The sequence below is a fragment of the Amblyomma mixtum genome, chromosome 1 (assembly GCF_055824585.1).
Source record: "Amblyomma mixtum isolate Tamu chromosome 1, ASM5582458v1, whole genome shotgun sequence".
In the NCBI taxonomy this organism is placed as follows: Eukaryota; Metazoa; Arthropoda; class Arachnida; order Ixodida; family Ixodidae; genus Amblyomma; species Amblyomma mixtum.
In genome coordinates, this window is record NC_143012.1 from 308707558 (window position 1) to 308732492 (window position 24935).

The 24935-nt window shown below is 45.1% G+C and overlaps 2 protein-coding genes across 8 annotated transcripts; one reads left to right on the forward strand and one right to left on the reverse strand.

Moving 5' to 3' along the window:
* The first annotated feature begins 292 nt into the window (after nt 1–292).
* LOC149372373 (uncharacterized) lies at nt 293–11612 on the forward strand. 4 transcript variants are annotated; one of them, XM_089566844.1, is made up of 4 exons: nt 293–494; nt 2704–3010; nt 4847–4987; nt 9358–11612. In XM_089566844.1, exons 2-4 carry the CDS (start codon nt 2864–2866, stop codon nt 10330–10332), a joined length of 1263 nt encoding a protein of 420 aa, XP_089422970.1. In that variant the 5' UTR covers nt 293–494; nt 2704–2863; the 3' UTR covers nt 10333–11612. The 4 variants fall into 4 exon arrangements, with proteins under 4 accessions (XP_089422970.1, XP_089422971.1, XP_089422972.1 ...); XM_089566845.1 differs by lacking the exon at nt 293–494 and adding an exon at nt 1013–1277; XM_089566846.1 differs by lacking the exon at nt 293–494 and adding an exon at nt 1292–1467.
* On the reverse strand, nt 10324–24908 carry LOC149372374 (TBC domain-containing protein kinase-like protein). 4 transcript variants are annotated; one of them, XM_089566843.1, is made up of 25 exons: nt 24854–24908; nt 23952–24146; nt 23804–23870; nt 23584–23698; nt 23446–23519; nt 23249–23357; nt 21792–21861; nt 21654–21709; nt 21456–21517; nt 21233–21381; nt 20740–20869; nt 19952–20051; nt 19846–19892; nt 17304–17400; nt 17092–17226; nt 16920–16982; nt 16472–16649; nt 16313–16396; nt 15632–15717; nt 15532–15568; nt 15298–15459; nt 14200–14312; nt 13707–13852; nt 11201–11351; nt 10324–10458 (listed from the first exon to the last, which is right to left on the reverse strand). In XM_089566843.1, exons 2-25 carry the CDS (start codon nt 24142–24144, stop codon nt 10345–10347), a joined length of 2538 nt encoding a protein of 845 aa, XP_089422969.1. In that variant the 5' UTR covers nt 24145–24146; nt 24854–24908; the 3' UTR covers nt 10324–10344. The 4 variants fall into 4 exon arrangements, with proteins under 4 accessions (XP_089422969.1, XP_089422968.1, XP_089422967.1 ...); XM_089566842.1 differs by lacking the exon at nt 24854–24908 and adding an exon at nt 24606–24718; XM_089566841.1 differs by lacking the exon at nt 24854–24908 and adding an exon at nt 24437–24650.
* Between the last annotated feature and the right edge of the window lie 27 nt (nt 24909–24935).

A 24935-nucleotide genomic window follows, 5' to 3' on the forward strand; every position in this document is an offset into this window, starting at 1 on the left:
GGCTTACAGAACTCCGAAATAATTTACTATTAAGTTTGCAATAATTTTCATTATAAATAGAATAAAAATAACTTATAATAAATTAACTGCGCAAATACACTCTATAAAATTAAGTTTATAGTATGAAATTTTATATTTAGTAACTCAACGTCACCTGACTTATTCAACCTGAACAATATTTGAACAAAGTAAACACTTTCTAAAATATTTTATTGTTCAACAAAACAATGTTTTTTTATAGTTTAGCGAATATCAAATTTGTTAAAATTTGAGTAAGCCTAGTTAGTCCTCGCGATGCGCCAGCCGACTGCGCTGCGGACTTTTCCCTCGAAGAAGGCTTAAGGAACATGGCGTTGTGAATCGAAGCGTGCGTCGCGTCGAAGAAATTGAAATCCGTGATTAATTAAAAACTGCTGACTTCCTGGGTTATTTTACGAATCAAGAACGAACAGACACTGCTTACGACGTCGAAAGCTTCATCGACCTAAACATAGGTAAGTATTGTAGGCCTAAATTTAGGCCAAAGTATTTGTAAGCCTAAAAGTTAGCGTTCGGACGTCTTTGTGCTGTCGCCATTTTGCTCGGATGTCCCCGCATTCTGCGCCGGTGTTGTGCTCGACTTTGCGGCTACTTGAGGATTTCTAGCGGTTTGTTTAGATCTGCCTGCTCGCGTGTATTGTCTTAAACAACCTACGGATGTGTTTAGTTAGCGTTAAGCAACGGTGGCCGTTTCTGGGAGGCTTTATTGAACAGCTTGCCCAAGCTGCGTGCCTCGGCAGTCGATACACCGCCGCAACTTGTCTGCAATGACTTCACCACCAAAGGGGAAAACAAACGCAATAAAAGAAAAAGCTGGCGATGCCGAGAGAGTGCGTTTGGTCGATTGGCGCCTGTCTCTGTGATTTCAGTGGGACGAAAAAAAAAAAAAAACGGGTCCAAAAAATAAGGGGGGGGGGGGGGGGGTAGACTACGCGATTGTCTGAAAGCAGAATACTTGTTTTTTCTTTATTAAATTTGCGCGGCAGATATCGCCGGTCACTGGCGGGATCTCGCTGCCGCTTGTTCTTTTGTTGGCTTTCTGCCCCGGCGCTGCCTGCGCTTGAAATGCATGGCCGGCTGAGACTTCTTGCGTCCCGCGTGCACGATGCGTTTCGCACTGCGCCGGTCGCTCCGTCGCATTTCACGCGTAGCAGGCGAAGCGCCTCGCGCGCCGCGAAGGCGCCTGCTTTCTTAACTCGTGTTTGGTGCGCGCCAGCCGTCAGAATGCTTGGGACAAGGTGTGTGCACTGCGGAGCGCTGGCATTTAGATGACGGGTGATCGGGTGGGCATGACTGGAAGCGATTTGCTCCGTTGGCGGAGAGCACGTTGGCGCGTCGCATGTTCCCGGCGTGGCCGAGTCGGGGGCCCGGCGGGAGTTCACCCATAAGTGGACGGACCGGCATGGCCCGCTGGCGTATTTCCGCAGGGTTGGTTCTTCACTTTCTGCACCTGGCCGCCGCTGCGTTTTATCTTTTTTCTTTCATTTTTGTTCCTGCCATGCAAGCTTCGGCGGCGTTCTCTCCCTTTCGCCGCGTGTAAAGAAAAGAAAGAGCGCCGAAATTCTGGCGTCGAGTGGCCGTCGTTTGTTGGCGTGGTGAACATTGCGTGAAGTCCCGCCGGTTGTTGGAATTCGACTGAAAGTGACGGCTGTCAGCGCGTCGGGAATGTTGCACAAGCCGGGGAGACGACGGAACGATGTACGCGTTATCACTGGGGCATTCCCTGCCGCTCGCACGTTGAATAGACGACGCACACGCTTTGTTTGTGCGCTGCGGTGTGCACATGACCGACACGCACTGCTGTTGCCCTTTTTATTGCCATGCTGTTGTTTTGTCGTGGCCCAGTAGGTCATTTGAAACGTCCCAAATGCCGGCTTTGCAAATGCGAAGCAGGTTTATTCACAAGTTTTAGATTTGAATTCGCAGCCATTAAATTTGGAAGCGGGTTTGGAAAGTTGTTTGCAGTCGAAGCTGTGTTTATGTCGCTTACAGTTTAGCGTGACGAATGCGTTGCTGTGTTACAGGCAGCGCTGGTGAAGTAGGTTAGGCAGATAGACTCATTAGATAAGGTATCATAGGGTCATAGATAAAGACGTGGAGCTGGGAAAGCAGACAAGAAGAGTGTAGCCTGACAGCTCCCCTTATCAGCATTACAGGAAGTGGAGGCAGTAATGCATCATTGCACATTGTGCATGCATGTAAATTCCAGTGCTGTAACAGACTGCAGCTGTCTAAATCAGCCGCACCTTTAATAACATTGCATTACTGTCACAGCCCTGATGAAGCTTTGGTCATTTGCATCAGCACTTGACCAGCCATTTTCAAGAATTTATAGTCTAAGAAGAATGGAAATTTGGGTGGTTTGGTACTCATTCCTCTTAAGACAGCTGAAAAAACGCAGACAGCAGGGAGAGAGACCCTTAGAAAACACGGTGTCATCTTGCTTGTGATGTTTAAAAGTGTCTCATTTTTTGCGCTGTGTCAAGATGAATGACATCCTAACTTAGCAAATTTCTTTAAGCTTGCAGCTTTGTACTGAAATCAAAATTATACATGTTGCCTAAGTTTCACCAGTGATATGCGTGCAATTGCTTTATTGCTCTCAGTTCACGAGGGTATTTGTGAGCTGTGCTGATCTCTTTCTTGTTTTTCTTTTGCCGGCAGATTGGCAGTGCTGGCTACTGGCTGTTGAAGGAGCAAGGTTTTGACCACCAGTCCCAGTGGTGCACTGGGATGGCCTAATGGTGCATGGAAGGACAATACCTAAAGGAACATAGTCAGCCCTGAGTGAGAGAGAGCGCTTCTAACTGCAGCCGTTTCCAAGATGATGGAGGCAGCGACCCACTTTGTGGAGGTGGTGCCTGAGGACATGCAGACCTTGGGCACCGAGGAGGAGATGTTGCCTCCCGTGTCAGCATCGGTCGTCTCTTCATCCTCCATCATCAACATGAACACACTAATCTACTCGCAGGTGTGCATCGCTAATATCCTTTCATCTGTGGCCCTGTGCACCCCCTGTACAGTGGCTCTGAATGTACCAGGTACCTGCAGTATGAAAGGGAACAGTTAGCTTGCATGCAAAATGAATATGGTTATTTCTGCACTGATGGCGCAGGTGTCTTGTTGGTAGGGGAGAGTCTGGAGGTTTGGGATGGTTGGAGGAATGGGACAGTCAGTGTATCTCTGAAGCAAATAGTTCAGAAAACTGCACAAACTGCTTAGGAGATGGCACCACTATAGCGATTATTTGGCTGTAATGCAAGAAAAATGAGAGCACCAAGTTTTTCTTTCGATCGTAGGAAGATGTAAGCAGTGTAAAGAAGACTGGCATCGTGATGAAGCTACCAGTACCAAAGACAGTTGTGGGTACAAAGCGACTGCAAGTGTGCTTCGTGTTTGATGTTGAACCATCTTTGTACAATGTTCACGAAGGCTGTTTTCACTATAATGTGACGGCACTGACAGATGTCCCAGTTCTCCCAACTGCTGTCCCAATCCACCCACAGGCACGGGTGGAGTGGGACAGATTTTGATTTTTACATATTAATTTTTTGCGAGCGCCTCGAGAGTTTTGGGTCTCTGTGCTTAGCGAACATAAAGGGTGTGTGAAACAGTATTTAAAATAACGAAACAACCTTTTGTGTTCTAAATAAAGCCAAGGAAAGTGAAGTCTCTGAAAACTGTTTCATTCCTCCCAACTCTCCCCTGCTATTTTCATGCTTATGGAATAGTCATCCTATTAATGCGCATTAATTGTTCCTTTTCATATTACTGTGACCTGTGCTTTATAAGTACTGCTTTGTCTATCCTTTTTACACATAAGGGAAGGGACAAGGGTAATTGCCATACACTGGAAAACAGGTGGACAAGCTGCAGTAGCCTGGCACCACCATCTTCTCTGATTACTTCCATATTGTGATGATATCTGGCCAATGACGCTACTTGAAGAAAAGCTGTTGTACTTTGCAGTCATTCAATATTGACTGGTAGTGGAGCTTGAATGTTGTCTAAGCAATTGAATATCTGAGTTGCATATATCTAGCAGTCCGTATCGTTTGTTTTGAAGTGGTTCTAAAACGTCACTTTCCATCAGAAGCTGCTTGCAGTGAGTAATCGGAAACACTGTCACTGAACCAGAGCTGTCATCCCCACGTAAAGCCTCTGTGTTGTAGAAACTGTACCCTGTTGACCAACTTAGCATCAATCTTGGCACATCATTTTTATGACCGCTTGGGTTATTAGTAGTAAATTGTGGTGTTGAAGGTGTGCCTCTTTGTTTGTGCCTAGTTTACTTTGCGAAGTGTGTTGCACTTTGTCGTTGCCTGCTTCTATGTTGGGTTGCTCTGCCTTCAGTGAAGTTGTTTTTGATACCTTCGCATCATGTCTGATGGTCTGTTGATAGCAGCAAAGGAAACCATCTCCTTATTTTAATGCCAAGCTCATTCTTTTTTCCCTCGTCTTGAACAGCTGCAGTCATTGGTGAACATGATGAAGTAAAAAATTGCATTGTCTGTGTTTATTGTGCCTAAATGGCAGTTTTCTGATCAGGAATGGCATTTCTGACGGCACATTTAATACTTGCATCATAGTAGGTTGTGGGCAGCTATGGACCACTAACTAAAGGACTGCTGCATGTAGATGTGTAGGTTACACAGTGTTATGGAGCGCTGTGTACACTGTAAACAAATGAAAGTAATCCTGTGTGGCAGTCTGTGGTTGGGGTTTTTTTTTCACCAGTTCTGTTCATCAGTGCATTGGGTTTTCGAGTATTTGTAGGCTAACTTTGTTGCTGTATTGTGTGTTCCAGGGCCCTGATGGCATTATTATGGAGGGAGATGAGATTGGGCCTGACATCGTTGGCGAGATTGTGACCGACGACAGCCCAGATATGCATAAACTGCCCACCAACCAAGTCATCCACATGGACTTGGCTCGAGAGAAGCATCAGGTGAGAGAGTAGTACATTGTAACGATTCCCTCTTCACTCAGTAGCCTTTTACATAAGTTGCAGTGGTTGTGCTCCGTACATATTTGTTAAGAGTGCAGTCATTCTCATACTACTGTCTGTTGGCCATTGAAGATTATGTTGGACCATGGATATACTTTGCCTAACATATTTTTTACTTGTAGTGATTCAAGAAATACAACATGCACTCCTTGAAGAATGAAGAAAACAATGTTTTAAAGGATTGGCTTTCCCCAGCCCATGAAAGTTCAGTGTTTTATAGCTTTTTTTTTCGTTCTTCATTGAGTTAGTTTTATTTCTTGAATTGCCATGCTTCGCCCCTCACCAAACAGGATATATCAGAACTCTCGGCTATGTCCTCAAAATGTATGTGCAAATTTGCATGAATCTAAAGCAGTTTTTTTTCCCTCTGTTTATCTACTTCAGAATGCACCTTGCATTATGCAGTAGGCACATGCTGTTACGTTTTTCACGGGGCCATTGAAAAAAAAAAAACTGTGCCATCCGAGAAACATAGTAGCCAGGATATGCGTGTAATAATTTGTTTGCTTTTGCTTCTTTATCTTTTTACTTTTACCAAGGACAGCACGCTTCTCTGGAATTTGCGAAGCTTTGTGGCTGTAGCGATTGTTTGCTTGCACAGACTGTCCTAAGTGCCCTGCGATGGCATAGTTTGGTTTTCGTGTCCTCGGTCTTTTGCGCTCGCGCCGTGGCGGCAATGGAACTGCACTAACAGCGACAGCAAGTCTCACGCCGCTCTTAAGTGCACTCGGCGTCTGGTGCAACATGTTGGAAGCTGCCAATGTAATTAAGATGCCGCTTTGGTTGGTCTGCTGTGCTAAACATGCACATGAGGTAAAGAACCATTATTAAGTGGCATTCGCGACATAGGCTTTGTGGCGCTGGATTTGGTCACATGCGCTTCTGAAAAGTGTTGCCTTATTTGAGGTACAGTAAAAGCTCGTTAATTCGACACTGACGGGACCGCGAAAAATTGTCGAATTAACCGAATGTCGAATTATCGAATGAACAACAAAAAACAATGTTTGCCGCAACAGGACGTATACCTTTATTTGGCAAGGAAATCTGTAATCACCGTCCGCTTTTTTGAGCGACTACGATAGCTCTAACAGCTGCCAGGTGCTCCGCGGCACACGCGCCGTCAGGGATTTGTTCACAGAAGTCCTCCCGCGCGGACAAGGCTTCTGCGGCTTCTTTCACCGTGCACTTCGGCATTTGGGGCAACTGCTCACAATCGTAAATCGTCGTCGTTGTCAGCGCCTGTCACTTCAATTATTTCATCCTCTGTCAGCTGACAGGACACGAAGGCGAGGCGCGCAGGCCCTGCGCGCTACCACAGCCTCCTCTATTTTTTCTGTGCCTGGTCAAAGGCTGCTGAAGCGCCGTCTGACTCCGCCGTGTTTCTCCGCGGGGCGGCGCTGCCAGCCCAGGATGGATGGGCGTGCGCGTAGTTGCGGCCGGCTGCAGGGGCTTCGGCTGCCGCGGAATAAATGTGGCCTTTGCCTACTCCACAAACGACCAACTCGTCCTAAGCCATTACCAAAAGTATATAAAAGCAAACATTCGGCAACACAAAAACGACGTCCGCAACTATGCAAGAAAGCGCGCAGTCCTCTAACCGAACATTCCTAATGACACACAATCAACATCGACGAAACCAGCACACTCAGAGCCGGAACAAGTTAGCAAAAACGCGCCTAATCCTTGTGCACTGAAATGCGCAGCAACCAGGAATAAAGCGGCGCTAAAAACAGATTTCGAATTAGCTGTATGAAGCCCGGCCGGCGACAGAAGCAGACGGCCTGCACAAGGCGCCGAAGAAAAACAACAACACAAGCGCTTGTGATGACGACAAAATCAAACGTTGAATGCGTCAAATACCTCATTGCTATAAAGAGGGGTTCAAGTTTGCTCTGACCAGAAATTTTTCTTCGGACCCCATAGAGTCGTTTTTTGGCTGGTTAAGGCGGTCTGCAGGAAGCAATGATCAGACAGCTGGATGCTAGAGCGGTACTCGCCGGCGTAGAGAAGGCCTTAAAAACTGGGTTAGTGTCTGCTTCCCAACACAGCAACGTAATAGAAACGGAAAGGCAAGCACTTGGAGCACTGAACAGTGCACAGAAACTTGCAGTCACCCAGCGCGCGGACGACTTTCCACCGGAGGCGAAAAGTCTCCTTGAAGACCTTCTCAGGACACAGAAAACGTTGCTGCCAGCGCCAGACACTGCAGCACTTGCGATGTTAGGAGGTTTTTTATTTGGCTCGCGTCGTTCAAGAAAAAATTGATCGCAGCAGCTGCAATGCTCTTCTCACGCGACCAGCCTAGCTCATCTGCGCCCAGTGACAGTTTGATCCGTCTTCAGGACAGAGGAGGCCTCCTTTATCCTTCAACGCAGTTTTTGTATGTTCTGTACGCCCTCAAGAGCTACGTCGAGGTGTTGCTCAACAAAAGACGGTTCTTATCAAAACCCCTGCAAGCTGCAGTCAACAATGCAGTTGAGGCTCTTGCAGAACATGGAGCACTGAAATGTGAGCTTGCGTCCAATGACCACCACAGCCAGCTTCTGAAACTCATCTGCGGAAAGTTTTTCCGCCCTGTTTTTGCGAACTATGCCTTATCGGTGACGGACAGGAACGATGCAGTGAAACCGCTGACATCAAAGCCTCTATCTAGAAAGATTTTGAAGTTGTGAAAACATTTTTGCATGTATATATGTTTTATTCTACGACAGTAAAAGTTTTTCCATTCACTAATCGCTCACAAAAATGCTTCCTTAATGTTTCTGCTTATATATTGGGTCAGATACGACCTATGCTAAGAATACGTGTTATGTACAAAGAAGCACAGTAACAATTACCGTCGATATAGCTGTAAACTTAGGCATTCATCTCGGTACTGGAGCAACGTTCGATATGTATGCCCGGCCGCCGATTTCATATTTTCCTTGATGAGCAGCTTTTACTAAAGTACATGTGCACATGGCTTAACAAAAACAATTTAGCACTTTAACGATCGTGTCCGCACATCAATCTTACTAAACGGAGAGTAGTATACACAGCAGCAGAATTGCGCGCCGTCTTTTACGCTGCGTGCAACTCCTGCCGCGTCGTCTGCTCCATCCTGGGCTGCGCGCGCCACTCGTCGGCAGCTTCGCGTACTAGCACGAAGGGCGCCTAACAACGGCGTTTCCCGCGATTGAGCGGGCATGAAAAAAATAGAGGAGGCTATGGCGCTACCCACCGGAAAGCAGCGCGGGGAGGAGGTGAAGGGAGCGCCGCTCCCCGCTTATGTTTTTTCAACCAGCGTCCGCGGGGACGGCGTTGTTGCTGGGACGCCCGTCTTATCTTTCCTCTGATCTTTTAACTCTCCTCTTATCTGCACGGGGACTGTGGTTGGGTGTCTTATCTTTTCTCTATCTTTTTCTCTGATCTTTTAACTCTCCTCTATCTGCACATGGCAGCGGTGGTGGCTGAGCCAGTAGGCAATCCCTTGCGATTTCCTTTCACCCTTCTCTCAGTCGCAACAAAACAGCAACAGCAAGTAGCGCAGTAAACACGCTGACAAAGCGCGCATTTACCAAAAAAGGCGCCGTAAATAACCGCGATAGCGACTGCTGCGACACAACAAAGCACAAAGAAAAAAAAAGACGCCAGCCGCTTTGGCCGCCGCTAACTCGCTTCCTCGGATGGATGGACGGATGGATGGATGATATGACCATAGGGATGGCCTATCAGCCGTACAGTAGCGCCGCTCATGGCAGTGTTTTTTTCTTTTTGCTCTCGGCACACCGGCTTGGCGGGCTGCGGAGTGAAGTCGAATTAACCGACGCACGGCAGAATTTGTTCGAATTAACGAGAGTTTCGCCCCATAGACTCCTATGTATAATTGTAGGGACCTCGCGCGCGCGTCGAATTATCCGATTTGCCGAATTAACGGGGGTCGAATTAACGAGCTTTCACTGTAACAACAATTGCATGTAAGTGATGTGTTCACGCACAGCTATGAGAAGCTGAGCAGCAGTGATGGCACTATCAGTATAGAATAAGAAACTTAAAAGTACCGATTACTTCTGCATTTTTCTGTGTCCTTTTATTTTCCCGAGGCCTCCGATATGGTTGCCCTGAGCAGTTTTAGCATGCACTGTAATCATAATGTTTTTTGTTCCCATTTTACTGTAGGCTCGAACTCTCCCTCCATGGTCACATTATATGTGTGTAAACATGGTATCTTTGAGCAGCTTTCCTATGAGTGTTGGTTCATGTGCTCGTGCTACTTGACAAGTGGAGATAGTTTTCTGTGCTGAACACGCATTTTTTGTGTCGTCCCGCAGGAAACGCTGAGTGGCCTGGAGAGCCTGGAAGGCCAGGGCCTGCTCAGCATGAAGGGTCACACCCTGCACTCTCCAGTGAGCCAGATGCTGCTCCAGGAAGGGGAAGCCAATGGCGAGATCATTCTTGTGCCCAACTCGATGATCAAGCAGGAGGACATCATTGAAGGGGGCGAGGTGGTGGTGGGTCCATCACCCGAGATGGCTGTGGAAGAGGCCCTGTTTGAGCCCACGCTGGAGGAAGACTGCCGCGCCTTGGCCCCGATAGAAGAGGTGGGCTACGAGTGTCAGGACTGTGGTGCCGTGCTCAAGAGTCGCAGTGCGTTCAAAAAGCATGCCCGCATGCACCACGGGGTGTCTCGCAAAGCGGCGCGCAATGCCAGCTACGCCAGCTCCGAGGAGAGTTCCCTGTGCCCGCTCTACTCGTGCCCATCGTGCCCCTACATGTCCCCTCGGCGAGACAAGCTGGACAAGCACATAATGAAGCACGTCCTGCAGGAGGGCTTCCACCCGTGCGGCAAGAAGCGCCACAAGCCTGAGGCCCCTCCGCAGCGACACCGCCACAACGCTGAGGAGTACCGCTGCCCTTTCTGCCCCTACACATGCACTGTGTACAAGGCTTACCGGAAGCACCAGAAGGCTCATGTGCTGGGCGCTGCCAAGCTGATGCCCGTCAAGCTGAGCTGCAAGATCTGCGGCAAGGACCGTTCCACGGAGGCAGACATGCAGAAACACATGAAAAAGCACCGCAGTGGGGAAAACTTTGTGTGCGACGTGTGTGGCTTTGCTAGCATCCAGCTGAAAAAGATCATCCAGCATCGGCGCATGCACACGGGCGAAAAGCCGCACCTCTGCCCGCACTGCAGCTATCGGTCGGCCCGGCGGGACAACCTGCGCTCGCACGTGCGTCGCATGCACAAAAAGGAGAACATGTACATCGACACGTTCAACCCGAACGAGGAAGTAGTGTATGAGTGAACAGCAGCAGGTTTATTGGGTCACTCGGGGGGGCAGCTCCAGGAGGCCTGCCGTGCGCAGAGCCTCGACGCCGCCGTGAAGGAGGCACACCCGTGCCTGGCCGCTGCGCACCAGTCCATTGGCCGCCTGCAGGGAGCCGGCCTCGCTTGCATGCTGCCACACTCCAACTCCGCTAGACCCCCCCCCTCTTTCCTCGTCACCAGTTCTTTCGCGCTGTCTCTTTGTGCATTGAGAGAAGTAAAGCTTGGCTGAATGGCTCTGCATTTCGAAAGGAGGTTTTTGCAACACTCGTGGACCTACATTCCAAGTTGTGGCCAACTGCTTTGCTTAGAAAAACAAAACTGTCTGAAACTGAGGGGTGTTGACACTACTTCATATGCTTTGCTGATAGATTTCATGCTCCTTTCTTTTGCTTTCAGGCTTGCATAAGACACACTAAAATAAATGGTTGATAAGCGTATACAAAATTTAAAGACACGGCAACGGTGCACAAGTTGACAAAGGCTCTATATCTGTAACCACTTAAAGTTGTCATTAGTAGAAGCAAATGTGCATTAACTTTTTTTTGTAGGCTACACCACAGCTTTTTTATAAGGGTGTCACAGCTACCTATCTTCAACGTTGTGCACATACTTTGCATTTTTTTTTTAAGAACTAGCCATACATTCATTGAGAAGTAAAAATTAACCATTCAGATTGCATAAGCTGAACACTAGACTAAAAGTAAAACAACACAAATTACAGAGAAGAGAAAGCAAAAGTCTTGTCAAAGTTTCAGGTACTGAGCCTGCTCTGTTCAGTTTGCAAAATTCAGTTCAGTTGCTCAATAGCATTTGGTGTGGTGTCCTTGCCAAGACCAGATACTCACACCGACGGCTGTGTTGTGCTCTTTCTGGCTGCCAGCCACCACCACCATACGCCCGCCGTGCAGGGCTGACTGCAGTGGCTCCCCCCACTGGCCAGGCTCCCCACTTCCTGGTGGGATATTCAGGGCCCCGGGAATGGTGCCTCGCTGGTATCTGCCTTCGTTCAGGAATGCATTGCTGTATTTAGCTTTTCATGCAAAAACCAACACACCTTTTTTTTTTTCTCCTGTCGTGTACTGTTCCTTCGGAAGGAGAGTAAATCGGGGGCATAGGCCAAGCGCCCGTTGTTGAAGTGGACATTGTTTTTCAAGACTGAGCCAGGAGCTCTTTGCTTATGTGATTGCAGCGTACGCCTTGAAGCAGAATGAAGATGTGAATATGCCCGCAATAAAAATAATCTGTGTGGTGAGCATATTTCATAGCTTTCCAACTTTCCTGTGCAATGCAACAAAAGTGATGTTGCTCACGATAGCTGTTGGAAGTGACTTGCATAAAACAGGCCGAACACTCTAACCAGTTGATGGTGAAACTTGACACTTCTCAGCGTATGCAAGACCTCTGAGCGTAATAGATCTTGCCAAAATTTAATTTGCATACACTTGTGTGTGGCTGCAGTCCCAGCTGTCCTGCAGTATTTTCAGACCGCCTTACTCTCGCCATAGTAGGCACTGAGATTATCTGCACACACTGAGCCCTTGCCTCAACGAAATTGGTCAGCTCAACATGCTTTCCAAGGACAGCAATTACTGTCGCAATGCCGGCTGCTTGTCCCACCAATTTACACAGGTTGGGTGCATAAGCCATTCCCAGAAAGTGGTGTTCGATACTTAAGGGTGAGATGCGGCTTTCAATTTGAGAAAAATGGCCCAAAAAAAAAAGTTTTTTTATTTAATATCATTGAATCGGCTCTTAGGCCTGCTTCTGCGCTGTTCCAAAGTTTCACTGCTGAAATCCACCGAGACTTCTATAAAAAAAATTTTCCTGAGCCGCGGTGGCATTGCGTGTTGGAGAAATGCTCAAAATATCGGCGTTTTTCTTCGTTCTAGTTTTCTGACTACATGCTCACCTCGTGAAATAGATTTCTTCACGACTGTTTGTCTATTTTGACCCCGTTTGTTTTGTTGTATTTTTTTGTACTCTCAAAGCTTCACTCTATGATATTCCTGTACTTTCATTTTGATGGATGGTTAGATGTTTGGTGTGACATCTTGTTTACAGTTCTAACATGAATATGCAAACTGCTCTGTAAAAAAATGACAAAAAGAATCTTGAGAATGTCGTCACGTGTAGCATGCATACAGAAATGCAATTAATGTTGAACCAGTCTTCTAACACATTTTGTCTAGTCTGCAGGTGTTTCACTAGATGTAGAAAAAACAATTTGTATAAAAAAAATGTTCTTGATATAAAATGCTGAAATTTTGTGAAGTTTGAGAGCACTACTGACGTGCTGAAAAAGTATCATCAGTATCCATAAAAAGATAAAAAAAGAAAGCTCGTGTTGAAAGTCGCATTTCGCCTTAAACTACTGGCTCAAACAGGTATTGTCATTGGTACAAGAAAAGTTTAAAGGACGTTTATATAGTGTGGCAGCTCCAGAATCAAGCTGTATGTGTAAGAGAATCCATTCTCATGTTTCAAATCCTGGATCATGGGATTGAAGTCAACATTTCCCATTTCTGTGTACAAGAATCCATTCTCATGTTTCAAATCATGGATCATCGGATTGAAGTCAACATTTCCCATTTCTGCATACAAGAATCCATTCTCATGTTTCAAATCCTGGATCATGGATCATCGGATTGAAGTCAACATTTCCCATTTCTGTGTACAACTCTGCCACGCATGGGCAATGGCTTTATCTTTTCGCGTTTAACTCATTTTGAAGCTGGCATGCTTCGTACGACATTCAGGACCTCAGCTTCCTGAGGCTGAGCTGATGGGCTCCAAAATGCCGATCCCATTTAAAACGGGCAGCCAAGTTGTGCAGTTTTGTTTCAGCCATGGACAAGCGCAATTGTTTATAATGCCTTGTTTCGAAACGCACAAAGCTACCATTAAACACATTCAGCTTTTATAGCCTTGTACGGAGGGCGCTGCACATTTATGAGGTTAATGACTTAACTGAGGGTGGAGCTGCTTCAGCCTTGAGCCAATGCTTAACTAAAGGAACCCTTCAGTCAGGGCCCTTGTCCATCTCTAGTCATGTTATATTTGTTCAGTGATTGTACTCTGGCAGTGTAGGTGCAAGGTTTTGTTAGCTTATACCTGGTGCACATTTGAGGGGCACTAAAAGAAGCATATACAAGATGTCGCCTTGCGAAGAAGCTAGAAATGAACTCGAGCATTAATGCAGGTCATGTGAAACATTACTCCTATATGGCTATTCATATTGCCTACCAAGGTGTTCGAACGATTAGCCAACACTGCCTTTCTCTTTGAGAGATGTCGAGTCACTTAATTGCTTGCACATCACCCTACCAAGCAAAGATTGCAATGTAAGGATACTCGTCTGGAGGGCGAACATCAACAACAAGCAGGTTCAGTTTGGAGCTGTCTCTTCGGGACATCTCAAGTACACCAAGCAGATCATGGGCTGAGATTCTTGGGCAGAGCTCGGCCTTCAGCTCCTCCAAAGCCACCGGAGACATGCCCTGCACACCGCCACACACACACCCTCCAGAAAAGTCCAGGAGATGCCTAAGCCTACGTGCCTACACAACACCTTGTTTCATGTGCTGTTGCAGTATTTGTTCAGGATGCCGGACATGATAGAAGCACCATGGCCGGTGTACAGTGATCTTGAAACAAGCCAGAACCGCTTCTATGTTGGCCAAAATCTTAAATGCTATGAATGGGCAATCAGCAATACAAGTAAAGAGCAGCTCAATTTGCTGTTTGTTCAGCGTAATACTTAAAGCATGCTGCAGCTTCCCTGCATGTTAGCCTGCATTGTCAAACAAGTTTGCAAAATCAAGAGGCTGATGGCATGCACGCTCACAAGTGGATCTTGGGGCTGGCTGCCTGGCCTTGCATGAGCTCTGAAGGTGGAGCTCTGTGGGGTACTGCAGAAGATGCGGATGGAGTCTTGGACACACCTCTGTATGTCTATCTCTGTGGGAGTCAAGCGTGAAAAAAGGGAGAATGGCACTTGACAGATGCTTCAAGCAAGCAGCTCACAAGCAGCCTTTGTGCAGAATGTGGGGTTGTTTTATTTTATCCTTTTATACACTCCTGCCATTCACTGCATCAAGGGGCCCTAGCAAGAATAATGTTATGTAATAGTAAGTCTGGATAGTTGCAGGAGAACTGGATAAAAACAAAATTTGTTAAATATTGGCCCATAAGTAAAAAATTTTGAACCCTTTCAGGCGCCAGGTTTTGTTTAGAATGAAATCAATTATTTCTTCACCTAAGTAGTATATGCAGGCCTCAAGAAAGGGAATTTGTTAGTTTTCGAGCGTGAAAGACCAGCAGGTAAGTTTTTACAACAATGTGGAAAATGCCACATTTTTTATAAATAGTACCATCGAAATGTTCTCGTGTGTCAGGTAAGCAGCCTAGGGATCGTGGAATCACTTTGTGTGTCAAAGATTCACATTATGTTCGAAATTGAGGAAAAAAATCGATGTTTTTGCTCGCGGCAAAATCTGTCTACACAAAAACGGTGGACAAAGTACTACCTAGCTCACTGTTATGTGAAATATTAATGCGTTTGGTACATGGTACAAAAAGACAACTTATTTGCAACAAGAAGGGAGCTCGGTTTGACTGAAATAATGAAATCACTTCTAAGTGCACCAGCAGAAAAAGCTCCAAGTTCGCCGCATACGCAATTGTGTACAAAGTGCCTGAAAGGGTTAATGAATAAAATGCTGAGATTATCAACTGTGCCATGCAACTGACCGATGATTCTAGCAGGGCTTCTGCCATTAATATAGTTGTCAATACGGCTGTAATTTTATTACAATTTGTAGCAAAAGTTTGCAATGGGACCCACGCATAATGTGAGCCCACTACTTGCTACCGCCATATAGTTGGTCACAACTTGCAACGGGAAGAATTGCGACGGTGTTGCATCGGCACCACGCACACTCACCAGGCATGTCCGAGAAAAGAAGAATGCATTCATTGAAGCCAAACGAGAGCAGATCTGTGCGAAGTTGCTGCAGAATGGCCACACCAACGCACAGCGGAAAGCTATCCCTGCCCAGTAGGAGCGTGTCCCAGAGGTGAAATATCTTGTGCAGGGGAAACACATCTGTGGGCAAAATGGCCATCATCAGTGCGACTTAGCTCTGAGGAACAGAAATATATCTCTGGGCAGGCTTACGTGTGTACATTGTCAGGAACCATGGTATTGAGTACAGCTGTAGTGAGGAAAATACAAACAGTTAAGATAGTGCCATTTGACAGAAAAACGGGTAGCTCACCTCTGGAAGAAAGCCAATACTGTCTAGATGGTTTGTCAGCTCTGGGTCGTGGAAAGCGACCAAGTGTGAAAAAACTGCCAGGTACTCTGGAAAGGATGCCAAGGAAACTGCTGTTACCAGTGTTATTTTTGAAAGAACAATACATGGTGTGAGGATGCCAAAATGCGCAACAGTGGCATAACTGCCTGAAAAGCAGTTCTGGCAGCAACTTTTTGGGCAACTTTTGACTTTCTGCTTTAACAACAGCGTATGTTAAATAAGCTCGCACTCACTGTACCACACAAAGGAGATGCCAAAATGTACCCCAAGAAAATACCAGCAACATTTATATCAAGTATTTCGGTTTGGTTCTGACTGCCAGAGGAGTGTTAGAGCCCAACAATGCTGTTACACACCCACCCCTGCAACACAGACATTTAGTTAACCTTGAAAACATCACACTTCATATTTTCTTGCATTGCACAGCTCTGTGTGATAACATTCCTTCCTTCAAACAAATAACAAGTGTGTGCGTGCCATCTCATGCAGGCACTACTATTTAAACTTATACGACTGCAGCATCTTTATGTTCCACAAAGGCTTCATACGACATGTGGCAGCTGACGCTAGCAGCTACAGAAAAGTGAATCATGAGAAAATTTTGGTTCAGGTTAGCTCCCCAAGTTCATACAAACGACTCACCTTTTATGACTTGAGAGTTGTCCTGGAGAAAAAAGTCGTACAGGTACCTCGAGATAAATGTGGACAGGCATGCATATGCTGAAGCTGCATGAAGCAAACAAAGGCATCAGCTTAGATCAGTTGCACATCTGGTATGCTCCCTAACAACAACGGAATCACCTTCATCATTGAAGTGCAGATGCAAGAACGGAGCACACAGTGAGTCTAGGCCTTGCCAGTAAACGTAGTGAGGGTGGCTGATGACCCAAGCTTTCAGGAGGCGCTTGAATTTGGCATGAGCACTGGGTGACGACAACAGCTCATCGTACTGATGACATCGAGGAATGTCAACCTCAATCTGGAAATGAGACAGAATTCTTCTGAGGAAAAAAAACATTCACCTAATGCTTCAGCTGCAGTGCATAAAGATCCAAGAACTATGGGCACAGCTTACAAAACAAAACAATGTACAGAAAGAATGCTGTTTTTTTTTTAATATACACAAATAATTAACTTTCAATCACAAGGCCTAATGCGACAGGTGTGCTATAGCAAGCAACACAGACGAATGAGATGCTCTCTGCTGTTATGGGCAGGCACAGAGAGGCAATCTTTGTTACAAACTTGCCTGTCTGTCAGTAGGGGTGGGCGTTTCCTTGTCTATAGCTTCATACTCTCTCAGGAGGTCACCCTGCACCAGATGTTGGCAGAATTCACTTTTCCCACCCTGAAAGGCTGCTACATATACAATGGCCATGAAACAGTTGCTTTTTTTTTTTAACGTTTCTAAACTTGCTTACTTGCACGTCTAGTAATGCTGACCAGATGTGGGCTCTATACAGTGGAGGGATGTCCAGCTTCGCCTCATGGATGATGCGCTGCTTCTGATATGGGTACGCTTCCAACAACCGGTTGTACAGGATCACACGTTTCAACTGCATTTTGAAACATAAGTTACCTTACCACCTATTCGCTGCACTACACAGCTTGCTCAACGAAGAAGAGGTCTCACTTGGTACTCAATGTCTTTTTCACGAATGATCACAGGTAGCGCTGCAGTGTTACTCAGGTCATTACTGGAATTCGGGCTGGGCGGGACGTTTTGTCCACTGAAAGCAATTGTTTGGCACGGCTCTATTAGTTCCATTGCAGCAAGACTAAAAACTACCAAATGCAGACACACAGGGTCTCTCATAACAGCAACTACCAAATGAAATTTTAAGGCGAAAGCCTTTAATGTCTCATCGTTGTAAGCAGCAGTTGTCGACAGAAATGTCACGCTTTTCAGTTGGTAGAAACGGTTGTGACGTCACAGTGCGCCAATTTCAAACGGGGCCTATTGTACTTTGGCTAGTATCCATGCAACCAATTCAAGGGATCATATAGTGATGATCCAAGAAAGTGGGACTGAGCTTAGTTAATTGCTTAATTACCCAATTAGCCTAATTAACTTTTCTAGTCAGGCCATATAAATAAATAAAACCAAGTAGGAAATTGGTCGAGCTCGGGAATCGAACCCCGGTCTTCGGAGTGCGAGACGAGCATGCTATCCACTCCGCCATGCCAGCTCGACGGTTTCGAATGAACAAAGGCGCGTCTAGTGAATACGGTGTCTTCGCTCACTGCCATCCTCCTCCCTTCCCTTCCGGCGAGGTGCAGGTGTCCATCGAGATATGAGAGACAGATACATTTCCTTTCCTCAAAAACCAATTTACCGACAGCGAGGCATTCTATGGACTCCCTGGCAGCGTTGCAAGACGCTGTCGCGTTCCACTCTTAGAGGCGAAGCTTAACATCTTAACCACACATCAGTGACCGCACTTTAGGTCAAAAAAGTGCACCCCCCCCCCTCCCTGAATTTTGACGGGTGTCCACCGAGATATGTGAGACAGTTACTGCGTAATTTCCTTTCCTCAAATACAATTTTAATTTTCTTCATTACGGGCCATCTTTGTCTTTCATCTTTCACCCCCACCCTTCCTCTTCGGTGCGGTTCAGGTGTCCACCGAGATGACAGAGAATTACTGCGCCATTTCCTTTCCTCAAAGAGCATTGCGTTCAAACGGTGGCAGCACTACAACACGCTGTCGCGTTCCACTCCTAAAGGCGAAGCTTAAGCGTCATTAATTAGCAGTTAATTAGTATGCAGGTATTAATCAGTAATTAACCATTAATTAGTTATTTGTCATCACTTAGTAATTAGTACTCAATTACATGTGACGCCACCAGTGCCACAGAAGCAGCCAAAGTGGTGCGTAAAACGCTTTCGCCTCTACGCACTTTAGACAGTCAAAGTGCCCCTGAATTTTTCTTTTTCCATTATGTGACAAAAAGGAGAGTTTCTAAAGTCGACAGTCGGAGGGAATGTGTTGCAGGCATAGGGCAAGAATATATAACAGATGTAACTTTATTCCCACTGGTGTGGGGCAACAGTGACATAAATGCTTTGTTCACTGCATGCTCGTGGCATCAAATAGCAGAAAAGACAAATGCACTCTTGCACTTGCATCTTTTGTGGAAACAATCTTCACCGTGTGGCATCTAAGTTGATGTTTCTAAAAATGTATGAAACTTTCAATGTTTCCTGAGCCCTATCTAGTTATTGTCACAATACTTTGATGATTGGAAGGCATAGTCCGAAGAATGTGCTCCGACAAACATTTTTTCAGAGACTCATTACAGTGGAGCTAACATCGTAGTTAAGCAATTTTGCCGTGCTTTTCAGCCATTTGCCCTCCTAGATGGTTCCTCCTGAACATTAGGCGCCTATCTTTGTAAGCAACTTTTTTGTTTAATCACCAACAAGAGAGATGCAAACAAGAAGACTGACTATCCTGAGAGAGATGTGAGCATGGTTTGAATATTAAATGTCTTTTAATTGTTACATATATGGTGTAAACTTTTTGTAGAAATGATCATAGTATTTTGCAGTGACAATCATAACCTCCCAAAACCCAATCTATATGCTGTGTTGGTTTACTTTGAATGCCTAAAACTAGTCAAGCATGCCTAGCAGTTATGCATTCTTCTACTATTGCAGCAGCAAAAGTGTTACACAAGAACCTTATAGTCTGTGCAACCACATGAAAACAGTGTATGCACTATCATCAGTGACTCCCTCTTATGCAATGTAACTGGTACAATATATAATTTCTTACACAATGCATCAGTGAGGAGTGTCCCTTTTTGGTTTTGCTTTGTCATCATGGGTGAGCCACCGCTAAATGTAAGAGATCTCTGAAAGGGCTCGCTGATGCAACATGACAGGAAGGTGGCAAAATTATATTATAATAATTAAATGAACTATTGTAGAAACACCCCTTTTCTCCAATGAAACCCATCAGCAAAAGTATGCACATTTTGGAAATGCTCACGTCAGCTGCTTTACCTTTCCTTAAAACCACACATCATTAATGGTATAAAAGCTCAGTTATAATAATATGTTCAGCAACGCTAATGGTCAATTCACATTCTATTCTATCATTCTGATATCTATCTATTCTGATTATATATTAAGTGATCAGAAGTGCTAAGTTGTTAAAACTGGCACTTACGTTTCTATTAAAGGGTAGTAAAGGCTTGGATCCATCCCTTTCAGCCTCTGCAATAAATGAAGAGTGTTTCATATCCTGTTTACAGGCAATACACAACTAAGGGTACCTGACAAAGCTGTTCTGTGGGTAGAAGGACAACTGTGTCATCATAAAAGAATACAGCATCTTTTTTCTGGCCAAGCTCTTCTCCTTCTAGAAGTACAATACTGCAAGAAAAAAGATGATGGTGTGAATGCAAATGCAGTGAAACGAATGCACAGGCATGCTGAACACTTAGGACCACTACGGGACTGCAAACGCCTTTTGGATGCCTTTTAATTTGGACCACAACAGAGGTGTGCACAGGGCCTTTGTTGGAGTGGAACTGGAACCTCTTCCTTAGAAAGTGAAGTTTGTTTGCCATTGGGCTTTGCTGTCCTCTCAGCATTTCTAGCAAAGCGGATGGTATAATACCAGCATGTGGCTGGTATGAAACCTATGCACCTTCACTACATGTGTAATGCTAACAAAAAAAAAAAAAGGCTAGGCCAGTTGTGCATGAATGCATAATTTATTAATTTTTTTTATTATTGCCAACGCCCTTGTGAATGTGCTCTCCTCTTCTATTGCATAGCCCCTTCAGGCACTAATTATTACCCAAAGAGAGAAACGAGTTGAAACCTTATTGTTGTAAGGAGCATGCAAAAAAAAATTTAAAGCATAGAAAGTTTAAATCGTTCAGCTGTTTGCTCTCCTTCTTCCATTCTCTGCACTAATAATTATTTCACCTCCCTTACCTAAACTAAACAACCACATACCCAATGGCCACTAATAACTGTTGGTTTATTACTTGATTTCTGTATCTAGAATGTGGTCACCAGTGCTAAGGCAGAACCGTGTTAAGAGCACAAATACCATGGCAATGTGCAGATAGGTGGCTTGGCACGCAGACAGCCTTGCTTGCGGAGTTCCGTCTCAGCATCTCCACCAGCCAAGCGCCACAAGGAATACAATTCTGGGAGAGGCCGTTCTTCCAGTGGGCTTCCTGAAAATTCGGGAAAATAGTATGACTGATACTTGCCGCCAAAGAAAACTCATCACTAGCCGTGAGTCAAATCCGTTTGTTCAACCAAAAACTAGACATGCTGTGAAATGCACTAGGCCTGCGGTGAAGTTCAAACTGAAAAGAGCCATGAATTGTAGATGAAAACATGCCATGCAGTACACCTATGAGCTGGCTTTGTGACTGCCTGTGGCTTTGTGACAGTGGCTTTGTGACAGTTACCTACCAGGGTAAAATTTGAGACTCTAGAGGCTGCACAAATGCTGCACAGTTTTGCATTAATCAATTCTGCCTGGCCTATGCTAAGCTTGAACCTCATAAAGCGAAAGCAGATTGAATTCTTACCAAAGGAAGGCATGCACTTTAAAGGACCCAGTGACTCGCATCGTAGTGGCATGACTCCCAAATGCACAGCCCGTGGAGGTGCACTGTCTCCCATCTCATCCAACTTTGCTGACACAAATGGATGTCGCAGAAGTTCCTTAGCCGATGGTCTTTTAGGTGAATATGAAAGAATAGCACGTTACTGGCATGGTTATCACAAATTTTATCTTTTCAAAAATTTTACCTTTCCTTCGGTAGAAACTTAAGACACGATGAGATGAAGGATTTCAGGGAGGACCCTAGCTCCTGAAAACAAGCCACCATCTCAGAAAGCATCCACTTTGTAATGAGGAACTGCTTGCATGTACAAAATAAGAAAGTATGATAATGCAAGCGAGACGACCATAATATTTTTATAGCTTTATAAAAATGCTTCACATACCTCAAGTTTAGTGCTGAGAGGGTCTGACTCGGCCAGAAGAGACAGTATGTCTCCATCTGTCAAAAACAATAAGCATAACTGTTTACATTTACAATTTACAGTACACTGTCATACACATCACTAAAACAAGGTTCCTACCTTGCTTAATGCAGCTGAGTAGCTTAGAAAAAATCTGGTCAAGGCTTGCTCCTTTCCAAACCTCTTGGCCCTGCAAATATGAAAAAAGTTTAGTTTTTTTTTTCTCTTTGTTACCGCTGCAAAGTTAAAAGGCAATGCTTAAGATATACGGGAATGTGAAATGCCTGCTAGGACACTTGTATGTAGCTTTAGTCACCTCATCTTCGTCAGCACTGCTCCATGAATGAATGTAATAGACTAAACAAAACTTCGAAGCAAATTTATGAGAATAAAGATTATCACAAGCAAGAAATTGGTATTATACCACTCCAGCATGACTCCAGCAATGACATGTTTTTATGCAATTACGATTCACAGAAGCACAGCAAATGCAGTCACAAGCAAGCAGTCAAGCACTACGAACCTGTTCTGACCAGACCCACTAATAAAAAAACACAGCAATACTGCCAGACAGCACAGTTCCTTTCTGCAACTTATCTGCATAAATGATGGCCACTTGATGAGATCCAGATAATACAAGTGAGCAGCAGATTGCATGAGGTACATGTGCTGAAGGAAAGGATATGGTTTGGTTTAATTTGGTTTATGGAGTTTAGCGTCTGGAGTGACTCAGGCTATGAGAGATGCCGTAGTGGAGGGCTCTGGATAATTTTGAATACCTGGGGTTCTTTTAGCGTGTACAGACAGGGCACAGAACACGGGCCTCTAGCATTTCACGTCCTTTGAAATGTGACTGCTGCGGTAGGGATTGAACCTGCGTCATTCGGATCAGTAGCAAGCACCATAACCACCGAGCCACCGCAGCGGCTGTGGAAAGGATACAGTCCACCTAACTAACTAAACAGAGCAAGGCAACTGGTTTATTCTCTACTACTCCTTTCGCTAAGTAGGTACAGCACTGCACCCGACATGCAGAGATCGTGAATTTGGGAATCAGTGGCGCCATGTGGTTGTTTTTGCTTCTACTTTCTAATCAACTGTCTTTCAGGTAAAAAATGGTTACACTACTAACTGCAACAAGCCAAGTTGTTGGGTGAATTGGTAATGGTATACCATAACAACAGCACAGCGGTGTTTTGTCTTTTCTTCTGCGTCTTGTTTGTCGTGGTGCAGTTACGGGACTGCAGATTTCCCATTGATGAATACCACAAATAAAAAAAATAAATAGAAACATTCCCCCTAAGCCTTCCTCAGTTCCAGTGACCGTTGGCCTTCTTCATGTGTATATCATAACGAGCCTCTCATTTCCCTGTCCTTGTCTGCTATATAGCAGCCCTGTAAGATTTTGAGTTGATTGTTGTGATGTGCAGCAGCGAGAGTATAAGCAAAGATATGAGCACAAATAAATATTTTTTCACAAGAACATGAATGCTAGCATTGTGCATGATGGACAGCAGTACTACTGCGTCTTGAGATGACTCACAGCTGTAAATATAAACTCTGAAAAGGTATCGTACCAAGGCAAGCTCTAGGGTAATTATGCCCAAGGACCAAATGTCAGCTTTCGGCCCTTGTAGTGATCGTCTCTCCTGGGTCAAAATTTCAGGAGCAAGGTATTTCGGTGTCCTGCAATATGAACGTGCATGATCATATGTTAAACAAAGTTTACGAACACAGTCCTCTAGTAAAACTGTATTACTAACTGCTATCTCACCCCAATGGGAAAGGTACAGTCCTGCCATTCTCTGTCATGTGGCACAAACCATAGTTTGCAAGCTTAACTTGTTGCTGTAAAAGAGTTTGTCGAGGACAAAACCCTTAATGTATTTTTCAACCAAAGTAATCCACCTACCTTGTCGTCCAAAAGAATTGAACTTGGAGACAGTGCGCGATGAATGATTCCTCTACTGTGGAGGTAATCCAGAGCTTCTAGCACTTCTCTGCATATCCTGCTAATGTTCTCGACACTGAAAGGCGAAGGTGTTGCAATATGCACGCGATTGTAACGTGTACGTGTCCGTACAAAAAAAATTTGAAAGTTTCAGCTAGGTGCTTAGATGGGCGGGACTTACGACAACTTCTTTGGGATTTCATCTTGCAAGTTATTCCGGAAGTGTTCAAAGACGACCACAAGCCGCTCTACGGTGATCGAAATTGCGTATGAGAAGGATGGACATGCAAGTATCTGCAGCTTATTTTTTGGGATCAACATGCTCTTACCATGCTTGCTACGGAATGCATCCAGGTATGTACAGAGGTTCTTATGAGAGAGGCATTTCAGAAATTGAAAAAGGCCAAGAACTCTTATTGAATTCGGAGTCAATGGCAATCCGTTGTTGCCACAAGTGTCCTTTGCATGGCAGGAGGCAAAAAATGTCCTGGTGCCTAGTGTTGTCTTTTTCAGTGAGTACATGTCTGTAACGACAAAGAAGAACAAATCCCGCAGAGTTTATTCTTCACTGCAGCATGAACAGAAGGAATCAATACAATGATCACAACGCGCATAAAGCCGCGGTAGCTAGTGTGAGGCGCAGTACGTGTTTTAGCGGTCAGTAAGTTTGCCTTTTTTTTTTATAGTAAAAGGGATCAAATAGCAGCTGTCAACTGAAAAGCACCAATAAATTTTACAGATCAAGGGCTAGATGTTTTGTTCCTTTGCAAGCTGAAGTTGAGTTGAGAAACTGACAGCGCAACGTCAGACTTACTCGTGGTAAGCAGCTGAATGTAACGTAAAAGTGCACGAAATTCACATTGTCTAAAGCACAAGTCGGTATCAACAGCAACAAGCAATCGTACGCATCTGATAAGAAGTACATGACTTCAATTCCCAAGTCCCATTCATCGGGTAAGCACAACTTTCGTCCAGCCGCCCACCTCACAACAAACAGCTGTCGCCGCCCCCGCCGACGATGCCACCTAGGCATTCAACCTCCAAGAACAAGCGCCGGCCCTACTTGCATGTTTAGACTCTACGGCACAATCAGTTGATTGTCTTCTAATAACGCTGACGTAAAATTCTGTGCTTTTCTGTGCTAAGCTCAAAGCGTATGGGCTTTCAAGAAATACAAAAAATATTGCATGTACGATGTAACCAGCGGAAGTGAAGCTATAATGATGCGTACATTGTAGTGCTTGTAGGTTGCAGACTCTCAAGATTAGTGCAAGACCCGGGCAGACCCAGGTGACGTTAGATCGCGTAACCAA